This window comes from Orycteropus afer, unplaced genomic scaffold (genome assembly GCF_000298275.1).
Source record: "Orycteropus afer afer isolate SDZICR_OR568_19922 unplaced genomic scaffold, OryAfe1.0 scaffold00245, whole genome shotgun sequence".
In the NCBI taxonomy this organism is placed as follows: Eukaryota; Metazoa; Chordata; class Mammalia; order Tubulidentata; family Orycteropodidae; genus Orycteropus; species Orycteropus afer.
Window position 1 is genome coordinate 2,577,425 of NW_006921832.1, and position 16,757 is coordinate 2,594,181.

The following is a 16,757-nucleotide window of genomic DNA, read 5'->3' on the forward strand; positions in this document are numbered from 1 at the left end:
GGCAGGAGAGTATGGAGGGATGGACACTGGGAAGAGGTAACTATGGGGAGGAAGTGGGAGGGGAGCTGTTGCATTGTGGTAAACTGTGGTCAGTGACATGAGACAAAGTATATGTGAACTGCTGTATGGAAAGTGAGTTTGCTCTGTAAATCTTCACCCAAATCAAAATAAAAAAATAAATAAACCAGGGCTTTGAACCAGTTCAGCCTGGTTCAGTCACAGCTAACAAAGCAACAACAGAACAGGCCCAAATTTTTTAAATGTGAATAAACTGAAACACTAACTGGAACAGGAAAAATTACAGATCAGAAGCCTGCTAGAAACTTAATCTCCCTTTTAGAAAGCAAGGGCAGTGGGAGCATTGCATAGCAACCAAATCTCTTGACAAACTGAGTCGAAAACAAGAGCGCCCCCCTCAAATATGGCAGCAAACTGTACCACTTTGAATGTGTGTCACTCTTCACAGACCTGACAATAATCCAATGTCACATATCAGGTTCCTGAAAGCTCACTGAGCCTCTTCTGAGTCTCTCATTCCAGGGCCTCAGTTCATAATTTTCCTCATTCCAGTTAGTGCTCCAGATCACCCAAATTTTAAAATTTCAGGTCTGTTTCAGTTTTGCTTCATCAGCCATGAATTAGCTGGATCAAACCAGTTCGAAGCCCTGTAAGAAACCTTTTTAAAAGCTTGTGCCTTTTGACTAAGTAGTGGCAGAGACCCATATATAAATATAATTGCAGCATGATTTAAATGGAGAGGAAAAAAAGTACAACTTAAATGTCCAACAATAGAGTAATCATTAAATATATTGTTTTATCAAAAAATTATACAGCTAATAAAAGTGTTTATAAAACCATTAATAACAATAGCTTACACACATTCTTAGTGTTTAATATCAGGAAATTTAAAAAACACACACACATACCAGGATTTTAACAGACAGAATGGGAATGTGACAGAAATTTAAGGAACTGTAACTATGGATTATTTCAGTCTCTATATTTTAAAAAATTTGCCATAGTGGGCGTACTTATATATTTCAAAAGCAATGGTATGCTGGTAAATGTTTAACAGAACTGTCAGTCACAGGACTGAGAAGTGTTTGCAGATTCCCATGATGTAAATATTCTCAATATGGCCAATTTTTAGCTACCAATGGTTTTAGCAAGCAGCTTGCACAATTCCAGAAATCAGCACATCACTGAGTCACAAAAAACACACAACATATATAAATTATTGTGCTAATTAGGATCACAAATGCCCAAAAAGATTAGCCAGGAAAAAAAAAAAGATGATGTTATAGTATCATTTTTTAAAAAGGTTTCATTACATGAAGGAAGAAACAAAAGATGAAAAATAACAGCTATATAGATGATGTAAGTATACTGCACAAAGTTTAGGGAATTAGTAGGAATACCAAAATGTTACTTTATTGAAAAGAAAAAAGAATAAAAACTAAACAGGCAACTCCTAATGTTTACTGGGTCACCTATTTACAAATTCATTCATTCAGCCATAATATATTTATTGAGGGCCTACTATGCCTACTAATCCAGTTTCTTGGGATACAGCTATAAATAAAGTTCCTGCCCCCATGGAGCTTACATTCTATTGCAAGTATCCATAACATTTTCTCCTAATGAATAACTGGTATAGAATTTTCCTGAAACCTTAATGTTCAAACATGTAAAACTGACATGAACGAGAAACAAGGTTACTACATACCATCTGTTCAATTTTAGAGAAAAACATGGAGAAGTTCGTTTTTAGGAAACAATGGAGGCATAATGGAAGAGAAGTGGGGAAAAAATAAGACAAGATGCCCCACTACCTCCATGCACACATGCATCCTTCCCTCCCTCCTGGGAAGCTGGTGCAACACTCCAATCTTACTAACCATGTGATTTTTGCTTCTGTCTTATGGGCCAGCCAGGTTACTGTCCATAAAATTAACCAACAGTTTGGGATTTATAGGTTAGGGACCACCACCTTAATATATTCTCTTACTTTTGCAGGAGAACGCTGTTTCCTCTTCTTCTTTTTCTGTAAGTCTACTGGCTCTCTGATTTGTTTTTTGTCTCTCATCAGTTGCTCAGATACATCAGTAAAAGTAATTTCCTGCTTTACACTTATCTGTTAAAAAAAAAAAAAAAGCCAATTTTAGAAATGAATAAAAAGTCCACTATGACAAAAGTCATTGCATGTTTTAATCCTTTGCTAAAACCTATATGAATGACTCTCTGTATATGCCAACTGAACTGTGTAAAAAGAATTCACTAATAGGCAAATGAGAAGTAAGGAATCAAGAGTACATAAAGTGAAGATTAAGATTTCAAAAAAAAAACCTACCGGGAAAAAAGATAAAAGATGTCCTGGGAAAAGATGACAGTAAGAGCTAGCAAAATAAAGTAGAAGGCAGAACACAGTAGTATCAATTTCACTCCCACACTTAAGGAAACTAATACTTAAGGTAAAGGTATCAAAAAAAAAAAAGGTTAAGTTCCTAATATAAACAAAATACTGGAGGTTAAAAGGGGTATCTAGAAATCTCGATGGAATCTCTCCCTCAATTTATAAAATATCAAGGAAACAATACATTCTCAACAACAAAGACAGAACAAAAAAAGAAAAACAAAATTCCAAATGATCATATCAAATGAATGACAAGACGAACTAACTGAAATTTTAGTTATCTTTATGCTCAACACATCTGACAAGATCTTAGCCAGTATTTTCCTGGCCTTCTATGACAAAACATCTATGTTTATAGAATTGCATGTGGATCATTTTAGGCCACTACTTTATACAAGACATAATGCTAACTAGGAAAATACTGTAAGAAACAGTAAAATTTCATCAGTGTTATGTTATCTTTAGATCTTGGTTCTCAGATATGAAAAAGTTGGTTACCCTAAAAAACTGATTCACCAAGGGTACCACTAATGGTAACTTGAATTCTCATCAGATTTGATGGTGCTCTGTCATCCACTCCTTACTGCTACAAGTTCAATCTATCCTTGAAACAAAACCACAAGCATCTTAAAACTAAAAAGCTTACAGCTCAAAAGGCTATGAAATACATTAAAAATCCTTGTGAATAATCATGGAAGTACAATGTACTAATGGTCACAAAAGATACATTTAGAACATACAGAAGATTATGAGCAGTTCACAGATTCTTAGTGTAAAGTTGGAAGCCACATGTGTAGAAGAGATCCATGGAGAAATGCAACATAAATTTGGGGTTTTAGATTGGCCAAATAAGAAACTGAAAACTTTCACAAGTTCCTGAAATGTTGGCAGCATACATACTGTCCTATAATTGATTAAGTGATAAAGAGAATCACAGATCAAGGAGAACTTTGGCACAAAAATATAAATGACATTTGGCTAATAACTCTTTCTATCATGTTATAAAACAGTACTAGTCCCATCCTTATGAATTCTTTCAGTGTCATTTATGTAGAACATAACATAGTATGATCAAATCACTGCCAACAGGGCTTTCGAATACACATCTTACCATCTGAGGTGACATTTATCGAAGCACAACTACTTGGGCTGGGTATGAGACAAAGATAGATGGTAACACACTATCTAAGCAAGTATGTTTTACTTTGTAGGATTACCAAAAAGTACTTTACAGATTTCGGTCAGCTTATAAATTGGAAGGAAATCATACCAAGTGTAGCAAGCAAAAGTGTCAAAGTAGAATGTGGGCCAGATTCACAAATAAGGCTTTATGTAGAGACACTGTTATTGCTGTTGTTGTTATGTGCCGTCGAGTCAGACCCGACTCATAGCGACACCTCCTTGAGTTTCCGGGGCAGTATCACTACGGAAGTAGATTGCCCCATCTTCTTTCCGAGGAGTGGCTGGTGGGTTTGAACCGCCAGCCTTCTGGTAAGCAGTCAAGTGCCTTAGGCACTATGCTACCAGAGCTCCTGCAGAGATATTAAAAAACATTACATATCAGACATATACATATGTCTGAACCTTTTAGTTATTTTCACATACATGGAAAGTGATATCAGTACTGTTATTTTCAAATAGCAGCCATATAATGAAAGCACAGACCCAAATGAGAAGCAGAAAAATACTGTAATATTAAAGCATAATCAATGTCTGTAGACAATCAAACTACACTTTAGAATGCTCCAAGAGGTTTATCACTCATAAGTGAGATAAAGTAATCTCCTCGCTATATAACTGATAACCATATACTAAAGCATATAGTGCAGTATGCAGTGCTTAGAAAGGATGCTGGTAAATTTTAAAACATAAAAATAGGTACGATAGTGTTAAGACAGCTAGAGAGAACGGATTGCAAAAAAGTCTGGAAAAAACATAAGATTTCTTTGGCCCAAGGAAGACTATAAACAAACAAACAAACAAAAAACCCACCCAAACCCACTGCCTTCAAGTCAAATTCCAACTCAAAGAGACCTTATAGGACAGATTCAAACTGACCCAAAGAGTTTCAAAGGTTATACATCATTATGGAAGCAGACGGCTACATTATTCATGAACAGAGAAGCTTGCAATCTCCTACCTTTCAGTTAGCAGCCAAGCGTTCAACCAGTGCACCACCAAGGCTCCTAAGGAAGACTATGCAATAGTCTATAAAACCATGAAAACTTCTTAAACACGGCAAGAGATGATGTATTAATTCATCTATAAGTTGTCTACCCTTTCCTTCAATGATTGTATACTCTATCTTTTCCTTTCAAAGAAAAACACTAATTCTGTTCTCAGTATTACTTTTCACCTAAAATAAACCAAAGTGTAATTAATCAAAGCAGGCATCAGGCAGAGCTGTGGTGTTTGAAAAAAAATGATTTGCTGGCTTTTTTGAAACATATTCTATTAAAGCATCAAGAAAAATCTTTAAAACATCAGATTTTTAAAAAACACTAACAAAACCTTCAGTGTCTTCCCATCATTGGAGCTATACCATTTCAACTAGTGCACTACCACCCTTCTGCCTACATTTTATTACTTAAGAGACTAAATTTCAATGCTGCTCTTGCTACCAGCCCAGAATACCATCACCATCACCCTACACACTCTCCTTCTATCAGATTTGACTAAACTCAGATACTTCTCCTAAAACTCTAAGACTACTTACTTTGCTCATTCACCTATCTATTCTTCCTCTAGCCTCTTACTTTGACACTACAGAAGCACCAGGCATGACTCTCTCATTTCATATCTACTTTCTGTATTCGCCTATACTTCCTGTCCAACATCCTCAGAAAAAGCAGAGTCCTATAGTGTCAGGTTTCCCTGCCCTTTACCATTACCCAAGCAAAGTCTTTCTTGCTAGCTCTAAAATATCTCTCTTAATTTATCCTTATTTTTTCTCATTTTCAATCTCTCCCTCTTCATTCTCCTGACCTTCAACACACTGAGGAGTCAATTCCTCTTCACAGTGACCCTACAGGACAGAGGAGAACAGTCCACAGGGTTTCTAAGGCTGCCACATCTTGTCCTGTGAAGCAGCTCATGTGTTAGAGCTGCTGACCTTTCCGTCAGCAGCCAAGTGTTTCACCACTACTCCACCAGAGCTCCTCTAAGCATAAATAAACTCTAACCCACTGCCACTGAGTCAATTCCTACTCATAGCAACCCTACCGGACAGGCTAGTACTGCCACAAAGGGTTTCCAAGGATATAAATCTTTATGGAGGCAGACTGCCTTCATAATTCTCCTGCAGACTGGCTGGTGAGTTTGAACCAATGACCTTTTGGTTAGCAGCCAAGTGCTTCAACCACAGCACCATCAGAGCTCCTCTAAACATAAACAGGCCTCTCTGTATTGAAAAAAGGAGCCCTGGTGGTACAGTGGTAAAAACATTATTCAGCTGCTAACCAAAAGGTCAGCACCCACCAGCTATTCCACAGGAGAAAGAGACAGTCTGCTTCCATAAAGATTTACAGCCTTGGAAACCTATGGGGCAGCTCTACAGGGTCTGTCCTTTAGGGTCTCCATGAGTTAGAACTGACTCGATGGCAGCAGGTTTGTTTTGGCTTTATATTGGAAAAGAGCCTTCCCTAGATTCTAATTACTAACTCTAGCCCAGGATGCATAATAACTTATAGACTTATTTACTTTCTGACCCAGTATTAAACAAACTGTCTTACTTCAATATTTTAACTATTTTATGCCCCCATATCTTATCTTGATATATTAAAATAAGATACACTCCCTTTGGTTATATTTCCTTAATAGCTTTCACTCATTTATTTACTCATCAGCTCCTAAGTGCCTCCTATTTTGTTATAAGTAATACAACAAAATATCTACTGAGATCCTATATGTGCAGAGTACCATTCTAAAGACACATTCTAGAAATTGAGGTTCGCTTTTCAAAAGTCTTAAAATCTAAATGGAGAGTTATGATGCATTACAACAACAACAAAAAACCCTAGTAATTCAAGACAGAACATGTCAAGCTATAATGAAATGAATGGTACAGGCCCTAAGGACAGGAATTCAAAAGAAGCAATAAGTAAGTTGAAATAACTGTAAAAGGCTTCATAGATAGAACAAAAGACTTAATCAGAGCTGCAAGTTTATCATCTATACATATACATACACACACACATGTATATATAACCTCTTAACTTTTTTCCAAAAACTGCTATACTTCCCAATTTCTTTCTTCCAGAGTCAGTATGTTAATGTAACAACTGTAAAATATCTAAAATAATGTCATCAGATATAGTATGTGATAAATAAATTACTTTATTTATAAATATGCAAATATTAATTCCCAATGTCCTACATCCATACCCAATGGCATCCATTTCCATTTCATTCCAACCAACCTTACCCATCTTGCTGACTTAGGGCATTATCACCTCCCAATGTATTCTTCCACAATTAAGTTATTATTAAACTGTTTTCATGTCACTTCCCCAGCCAGGAATATGTAATAGCTCTTTGTTGGCAATGTCATCAATTATAAACTCTCTAACTCAGCTTTTAAAATTCTATAGGATCTACTTTACAGGAAAGATCTAGGTCACCTGGCCTAAGTATCCAGCCTTACCATCGCTCCTCCCCATTTCAAACTTTTCTGGAGACTATCTGTTTTTATTTTCAATTTTTAATATTCTCATCCCTCCACTGTCCCCCTTCCTGTTAGAATGAAAGGAAGGCAGGTGTCTTATTGCTTTCCTCTATACCTGAGCTACTGATCCCATCCCTACCATTTCTTGGGCTTTGCCGCTTCACTGCCTCTCTACAACAGTCAGGCTTCTTGACTGCACCTGTTCCTCCTTCTCTGCTTAAAAGTACACTCAAATTTCCCCTCTAAATTAAATTATCCTGACCAAAATTCTTCCAACTACTCTCCTTATAGTCAAATTTTCTGAAAGAATAATCTATAGTCAACATATAGAGATAAAATAAACTATCCCTAAATTTAGAGAACTGGTAATTCTGAGAGTAAAAGTAGGACATAGACATACTAAAAGGATGCTTTCCCCTCACCCCAACTATGCCTGGAAAGAATCTGTCCGAAAATGCTGCCTGGGAAAACACTCAAGTTCAATCAACGTAACCACATGTATAATTAAGTGTTAAAATGTAAAAGAAAGCTATAATACAACTGACTGTTCCACAAACATACTATCTGAAGAAACAATGTTAGCAATATTTGGGGGTATTCATGAAGTCTAGAAAAAAGAGAATCTAAGACCAACAAGTCAATCTGCGTTCTCTCCAGCTTGGTTAGGCAAGAACAGTTGGATGTAACCAGGCTACAGGAGATTTCTAATTCCAAACTCATCAAGCCCGAGAATAGGACAGGGGGAGGAAGCAATATGCTTATGGATACAGAGCTTTGTGAATCACAACCCATAATCCTCCCTCTAATTGCCCATATTGCAATGCCATATTTGGAAAAGAGCTACATTTTTGGGGGGACAAAGTCATAGCTGTTCTTTGATCTTGACAAGGTTCATGGATCCACAGTTCACAACAAACATCTATTCTATTTCCCTATTTTGTTTCTCATTGGGAGCTTTCATTTATGAATTATTTATAAATTTACATTTTGGTTGCTATCTCACCAACTTATAGTTTAGATAACTACAAGATGAAGTGATCAAATCAAGTTATCTGACCTGAAATAATGCCGACCACCCCTACCGTTCTTCCAACTTCTATAATATCACATGATTTAAGTTTTCTCATAGCAGTTCTTCTCCATCCATCTTGCCACTATGTGTGCCTTTATTTTGTAAGAGTTTCGTTAAATCTACACCCAAAACCAAACCAAACCCACTGCTGTAGAGTCATATCTGACTCACAGGACCACTCCTTGGGTTTTGGAGGCAGTATCACTATAGAAGTAGATTGACCAACCTTCCTTCCGAGGAGTGGCTGCAGGGTTTGAACTGCCAGCCTTTTGGTTCGCAGTCAAATGCCTTAGGCACTACGCTACCAGAGCTCCTAAATCTACAACAGTAGTTCTCAAAGTGTGGTCCATAGACTCCTATAGGTCCCTAAGATCCTTGAGGTGATCCCTAAGATCAAAACTACTTTCAAAATAATACCAGCTTTTTTCATTCTTCTCTCACAAGTGTACAGTAGCATTTCCCAGAGGCTATTTAATATATGATGGCACCACAAACTGCATGGATAAGCAGATATGAAAAGTCCTCTATCTTCTATTAAACCAGACAACAGAGAGAGATGTAAAACAATGTTTCTCTTGTCACTAAGTTTTTCTGTTACAGAAAATAGGATTATTTTTCATTACACATTAACATGTAATAGGCTGTTATTTCTAACAAATTTATTTTTAATAAATTAATAAAATTTTAAACCTCAACTTAAATTCTGAATATAGTAAATACTGATAAATGTAACCAACATCAACAAGAGCTCTTAGGAGACTTCAATATTTTTTCAAGAGTGTAAAAGGGTCACGAGACCAAAATAGTTTGAGAACCACTGCTCCAGACACATCTTTAAATATCTGCAGTCCCTCCCTCTACTTCTCCCTTAATTCTCTTTTAATACAGATGTCTATGCCCCATCAATATACAGAAAGAAATACAGATGTGGGTACATGTATGGGTTAGAGACATATATGTATTTCCTAGATGTGTCTACTGAGATCACCAAGAAGCAATGGCACCCATACACACCAACACACCTAGTAATCAGAACTTGATTTCTAAATACCATTATTTAAATAAAAGAAGCCAAAGTTCCTTGGAGAAGTGGTTGATTCCAGAGCTGGGGCAGTGAAAATATAAGATACCAAGAAACACCTTGTAGTGTCAGAAGCTAAAGAAGTGCCCGAAAAAAGATCAGAGCATGTCAAAAGGACACAAGAGCCAACCTGAAGGAGCTCCTACTGGCCAAAGCTAGAGCAATATGAGCAACAAAATAAATGACAGTATTGGGTTATAACCCATAAAATAAAATGAAAATACGTGAGGACAGCTGATACAAATAATTTGGGGAAAAAAAGGAGGAAACATTTTTCCTTAAACAATTCTTTCTTAAACAAGAATTATTATTAATAAGTATAAAAAGAGTGAGGAAAAATACAAAATCACCATTAGGCAAACACCACATTAATAACTATTGCAAGCAAGGCCAATCAATACACTGGGCAAAATTAAAAGAAACAGGATATTTAAACAGTTTCAAAGTATTGTCCCCAAGATATCTGTCAGTTACAAAGGGAAAAATAGTAACTGTATGATGGAGACACCTGTCAGACAATACCTCAATCAAGGATCAATGTTAACATCACCAATAATTAACATATATCCACATTTCATACCCCCTAATATTAACGGTCCTTGGGTGGCACAAACAGTTTGTACTTGACTACGAAGGTAAAGGTTGGCAGCTCAAACACCTCCAGTGGTACATGGAAGAAAAACCTGGCAATCTGCTTACATAAAAATTACAGTACGTACAGCAGTTATATTCTCTAACATACAGGGAAGTCACCATGAATTGGTATCAACAGGAATGGGTTTGATATGATAAAACATCAGTTCAGCAAGATTCTTGTAAAAAACACCTTAACTTCAATCTAAACATGAAACCATCAAACACAGAGAAATTCTACAAAATAACCAGTACTTATCAAAAGTATCAAGATCAGTCCTAGCCAAAGCAGTAAGACAAGAAAAACAAATAAAAGGTATCCAGATTGGAAAGAAGTAGTAAAATTATCTCTATTTGCAGATGACATGATCCTATATATAGAAAATCCCAAAGAGTCCACAAGAAAATTTCTAGAGCTAGTAGAAGAATTTAAAAACTTGCCAGGTGCAAAGTCAACAAACAAAAATCAGTTGGGTTCTATACACCACCAATGAGAAATATGAAAAGTAAGGAGAAATTATTCCATTTACGATATTATCTAAGAAAATAAAATTATCTATGAATAAATCTAACCAGGGATGTGAAGGACTTATACAATGAAAATTATAAAACACTGGTGAAAGAGATTAAAGAAGATTTGAATAAATGAAAAGACGTATCATGTTTATGGACTGCAAGACTTAATATTGTTAAGATGTCAGTATCCCCCCAAAACAATCTGCAGATTAAGCACAATCCTGATAAAAATTCTAACAGTCTTCTTACAGAATGGAAAACCAATCCTCAACTTTTTATGGAATGGCAAGAAGTGCCCCAAATTGCTAAAGCCATGTTGAAAAAGAACCAAGTAGGTCTCACACTTTCTGATTTTAAAACATATTACATAGCTACAGTAATCAAACAGCCTGGGACTGGTATAACAAGAGACATACAGACCAGTGGAATATAACTGAAAGTCCACACATCTACAGCCAAATGATTTCTGACAAGGGTGCTAAGTACAACTGATGGGGACAGAAGAATCTCTTCAATTAACGGTGTTGGAAAAATTAGATTTCCACGTGCAAAAAAAAGTAAACATGATCCATGCCTCACACCATACATAAAAACAAATTCAAAATGCATTACGGACCTGAATGTGGAAACTAAAACCATAAACTTCTTAGAAGAGAATGCACAGACAACACCATAAGGCTTAGCTTTTAGTAACGGATTATTTAATATAAAAACAAAAGCATAAAGAGCAAAAGACAAGTGGGAAAACAAATGGGACCTGAAAAAAACTGAAAACTTGCTTATCAAAAGACTTTAACAACAAAAAGTGAAAACATAAGCTACTAGCTGGGAGAATATCTTTACAGACCAAATATCTGCTAAGAAGAAAACAAACACAAATAACCCAATCATAAAATGGGCAAAGGATTTGAACAGACATTTCACTAAAGAGGACATTCTGGCCACCAAAAATGACAAGATATTCAATGTCATTAGATGCTTTAGATTGATACAACTGAAAACCACTTGAGATACTATTTCACTCCCACTAGGATGATTAAGTGTGTGGGGGGCAGGCAGGGGATGTCAAGGTCATAGAAGACTAGGAAAGACTGACCAACTACCACAGATCATAAAATACTAAGAAGATAAAACTAAATGCAATGTAGGATCCTGAATTGAATCCTGGAACTTGATTCAGGATGCTTTATCCTAACGAAAAAGCCATTAAGTAAAAGCAAGTAAAATTCAAATACTTAACAGTATTTTACCCATGCTGAGTTAATCGTCTTGCTAACTGTACTACAGTTGTGTAAGTTTTAATATCAGTAGAAGTTGGGTGAAGGCTCTATGTGAACTCTGTACTGTTTTTGCAACGTCTCTGTATGTTTACAACTATTTCAAAATAACAGCTTTAAAAAGTCATTCTGTTGTTGTTATGTTCCATCGAGTCATCTCCAACTTGTAGCAACCTTATGTACAACAGAATGAAACAGTGCATGGTCCTGTGCCAGCCTCAAGATCCCTAGTATACCTGAGCCCATCGTTGTAGCCACCATGTCTATCCATCTTGTTAAGGGCCTTCCCCTCTTTCATTGACCTTCCACTTTACCAAGCATGACATCCTTCTCCAGAATAGTCCCTTCTGACAACATGACCAAAGTACATGAGCGAAATCTGGCTATTCTCCCTTCTAAGGAGCATTCTGGCTGCACTTCTTCTAGGACAGATTTGTTACTTCTTTTGGCAGTCCATGACACTTACAGCATTCTTCACCAACACCACAACTCAAAAGTGTCAACTCTTCTTCAATCTTCCTTATTTATTGTCCAGCTCTCACATGCATATGAGGTGACTGAAAATACCATAGCTTGAGTTAAGTGCACCTTAGTTTTCAAATAGACATCTTTACTCTTCAGCACTTTAAAGAGGTCTTTTGCAACAGATCTGCCCAACGTAATACATCTTTTGATGTCCTGACTGCTGCTTCCATTGGCACTGACTATAGAACCAAGTAATATGAAGTCTCTGATAACTTCAATCTTTTCTCCATTCACCGTGATGCTGTTTATTGGTCCAATTATGAGGATTTTTGTTTTCTTTATATTGAAGTATAATCCATACTGCAGACTGTAAATGCTTCTTCATCAGTAAATGCTCCAAATCATCCTTTCAGCAAGCAAAGTTGTGTCACTGTGTATAACAGGCTGTTAATGAGCCTTCCTCCAATCCTGATGCAATGTTCTTCCTCATATAGTCCAGATTCTGGGCTTATTTGCTCAGCAGACAGGTTGAGTAAGTATGGTGAAAGGATACAACCCTGACACACTCCCTTCCTGATTTTAAACCATGCAGTATCCCCTTGTTCAAAAGACAGCCTCCTGGTCTATGTACAGGTTCCTCATGAGTATAATCAAGTGCTCTGGAATTCCCATTCTTCTCGATGTTACCCACAATTTGTTGTGATCCACACAATCGAATGCCTTTGCATAGTCAATAAACCACAAGTAAACATCTTTCTAGTATTCTTTGCTTTGAGCCAAGATCCATCTGACATCACTAATGATATCCTTTGTTCCACATCTTCTGAATCCAGCTTGTATTTCTGCAAGTTCTCTGTCAATATACTGCTGCAACCATTTTTGAATTATCTTCAGTTAAGATTTTACTTGTGTGCAATATCAATGATATTATTCAATAATTTCCACATTCTGTGGGATCAACTTTCTTTGGAATAGATACAAATAGGATCTCTTTCAGTCAGTTGGCGAGGTGGCTGTCTTCCAAATCTCTTAGCATAACTGAGTGCCCCCAGCACGCTATCCATTTGTTGAAACATCTCAATGGGTATTGCATCAATTCCTGGAGCCTTGTTTTTCATCAATTCCTCTAGCGCAGCTTCAAATTCTTCCCTCAGTACCACTAGTTCTTGATCATATGCCACCTCCTGAAATGGATGATCATCTACCATTCTTTTTTGGTATAGTGACTCTGTGTATTCCATCTATCTTTTTTTTTGATGCTTCCTGCATCATTCAACATACTGTCCATGGAATCTTTCAATACTGCAATTTGAGGCTTAAATGTTTTCCTCAGTTCTTTCAGCTTGAGAAATGCTGAGCATGTTCTTCACTTTTGGTTTCCTAACTCCATGTCTCTGCACATTTCATTATAATAATTGACTCTGTCTTCTCGAGCTGCTCTTTGAAATTTTCTGTTCAGCTCTTTTATCCTGTCAATTCTTCCATTTGCTTTAGCTACTCACCATTCAAGGGCAAGTTTCAAAGTCTCTTCTAATATCCATTTTGGTCTTTTCTTTCTTTCTCATCTTTTTAATGACCTTTTGCTTTCTTCATGCATGATGTTCTTGATGTCATCCCACAATTACTTTGGTTTTAGGTCCCTGGTGTTCAATGCATCAAATCTATTCTTTAGATGGTCTCTAAGTTCAGGAGGGATACAATCAAGGTCTTATTTTGGCTCTCATGGACTTCTTTTAATTATCTTCAGCTTCAACTTGAACTCACATATGACCAGTAAGATGGTCTGTTCCACAATCGGCTCCTGGCCTTGTTTTGGCTGAAGATACTGAACTTCTCCATTGCCTCTTGCCATAGATGTAGTCAATCTGATTCCTGTGCATTCCAGCTGGCAAAGTCCACACGTATAGCTGCTCTTTGTGTTGCTGAAAAAAGATATTTGCAATGAATAAGTTGTCAGTCTTGCAAAATTCTATTATGCGGTCTCCAGTGTAATTTCTATCACCAAGGCTGTATTTTCCAGCTACCAGTGGGCCTTGTTTCCAAATTTTGCATTCCAGTCACCAGTAATAATTAACACATCTTGACTGCATGTTTGGTCAATTTCAGACTGCAGTAGTTTGTAAAAATCTTCAATTTCCTTATCTTTGGCTTTCGTGGTTGGTACATAAATTTCAGTAACAGTAGTATTAACTCATCTTCCTGGTAGGCATATGGATATTATCCTATCAGTCACAGCACTGTACTTCAGAATAGATCCTGATACATTCTTTGTGACATTGAATACCATGCCATTTTTCTTCAATTTGTCATTCCCGGCATAGTAGAACATATGATCATCTGATTCAACATGCCCAAAACCAATCCATTCCAGCTCCCTAATGCCTAGGATATTGATCTTAATGTGTTCATTTCATTTGTGACCCCTTTTAATTTACCTAGATTCATACTACATACATTCCATGTTCTGATTATAAATGGATGTTTTCAACTGTTTCTTCTCTTGAGACATGCCACATCAGCAAATAAGGATCCCAAAAGCTTTACTCTGTCCACATTCTCAAGGTTGGCTCTACTCTGAGGAGGCAGCTCTCCTCCAGATGTATTGTGAATACCTTCCAACCTGAGGGGCTCATCTTGTGGCACCATATCGCACAATGTTTCAGGGCTATTCATAAAGTTTTCCAGTACTATATCAGACAGTGTTTCACTGCTATTCATAAGGTTTTCACTGGCCAACTGTTTGAGAAATAGATGGCCTCTTCCTTCTTCTGTCTTAGTCTGGAAGCTCCTCTGAAACCAGTGCACCATGGGTAACTGTGCTCATACTTGAAACACCAGTCGCCACAGCAACACCACACACACTTGAAACACACAGCCTCACAGCAACACCAAAGCCACCACAGTACGACAAACTGACAGACAAGTTTATCTCCCTTAGCTGTTTCAAACTGCTCTGCTCATTTCCTGGTCTTCCCTACCCTGCTCGCTTACCCAGCCTGCCTCCAGGGCACAAACACCTGCCTTCCGCTGCTCCCAGGACTACCTCACTGCTGCCTGCCCCCATAAACACAAACCCCCGCCTTCCGCTACTCCAGGGGCTGGCTCACTGTGGCCTGCCTTCATGCATACAAACTCCTGCCTTCCACTGCTCCCGAGGCTGGCTCACCATTCTAGACTCTTTCATTTTTATAACTGAAAAATGCTAGTGTTTATATGGTGTTTTACCACTTTGTGATTCCCCTCCACAGTAAACTAGAATTTATCTAACACTTACTATGTGCCAATGGATACAATGGCTGGGAAGGAGAAGAGGGACAAAAGGTCACTAGCCTGTTTAATCCCACAGTTACCCTATGAAGTATTTTCATTGCATTTTAAAAATAAGAAAACTAAGGCCCAGAAAAGACCAAAAATCTACTGCTACAGAATCGATTCTGACTCATAGTGACCCTATGGGACTGAGGAGATCTGCCTCACAGGGTTTCCAAAGCTGTAAATCTTCAGAGAAGCAGACCGCTGTTTCTCCCACAGAGCAGCTGGTGGGTTCAAACTCCTGACCTTTTTGTTAGCAGCCCAATGCTTTAACCACTGTGCCACCACAGCGCCTGAAAGGTTAAGATAGAGAGTCAAAATTTAAATCCAAGTCTTCTAATTCCAGCAACTGAGATCCTAACTACTGTGCTCTGTGAATTATTCTTTATCCTCATGTTACAAATAAGGAAACAAAAACTTCAGGGAGGTAAGTGTCTTACCCCAGCTATTAAGTTTCAAAACTGAAACCTAAACCAAGATCTTATCTCTTTCAGTCCAGTGCTATTTCTACTACTATAACTACTTCTTAATAAATCTAAATTGTTCAGACTTATATTTTTTTAAAACGAAAAATTTGCCCATGAACATATTTTATTTTTCCATGTATGGACTACAGGTTGGTTGCTATCAGAATCTGGAAAGAATTTCTAATGGTTCTAGAATGTCTAATGGACACTACTAAAAAGAACGAAATGAATTTTCAAAATAACAAAGTACACAAATCACCAAGAATATTTAGGTGAATCATCAGATGACATGAGTTTCAAAATCCATCTTTTCCAATTAGTAGGTGGGTAAACTTAGCTTCCAGAAGTAGTATGACAAAAAAAAAAAAGCACAGGCTGGGAGTTCAAAGAAAAACAATCTAACTTTGAATAGTAATGCTAACAGTATAATGTTGATATTCAACACTTACAATTTAATCATTTGGAACTCTGTTCACCTGTAAAATATAGGGAATAATCCTCACAGGATTTCTTTTGAGTTAAATGAGATTATACTTGTAAAGCACTAAACAGTAACATACAATAGATTCTCAATTCTACTTTATTTTCATCTGTCAATTGGTAATAATAATTTCCACATCAGAAATCAAATGAGATTCCATAAAGAGCACCTTGAAAGCCTTAAAAGTAATAAACAAATTGTGTGTGTGTACATATATATATATATATACACACACACACATATATACACACACATACATACATATATGAATGTATGTGTGTGTATGTTGTTGTTGTTGTTGTTGTTTGCCATCGAGTCGGCCCCGACTCATAGCGACCCCTCCTTGGGTTTCCGAGGCAGTATCACTACGGAAGTAG

General features: G+C 37.1%; 1 protein-coding gene across 1 annotated transcript in view; it reads right to left on the minus strand.

Annotated features, from left to right (window-relative positions):
• The window catches only part of ZNF148 (zinc finger protein 148), a 110,508-nt gene that overhangs the window by 78,798 nt on the left and 14,953 nt on the right, over positions 1-16,757 (minus strand). Inside the window, exon 2 of the mRNA XM_007949386.2 lies at positions 2,009-2,134. Coding sequence (XP_007947577.1) covers positions 2,009-2,134 — 126 coding nt within the window. The remainder of the gene's footprint in view (positions 1-2,008; positions 2,135-16,757) is intronic.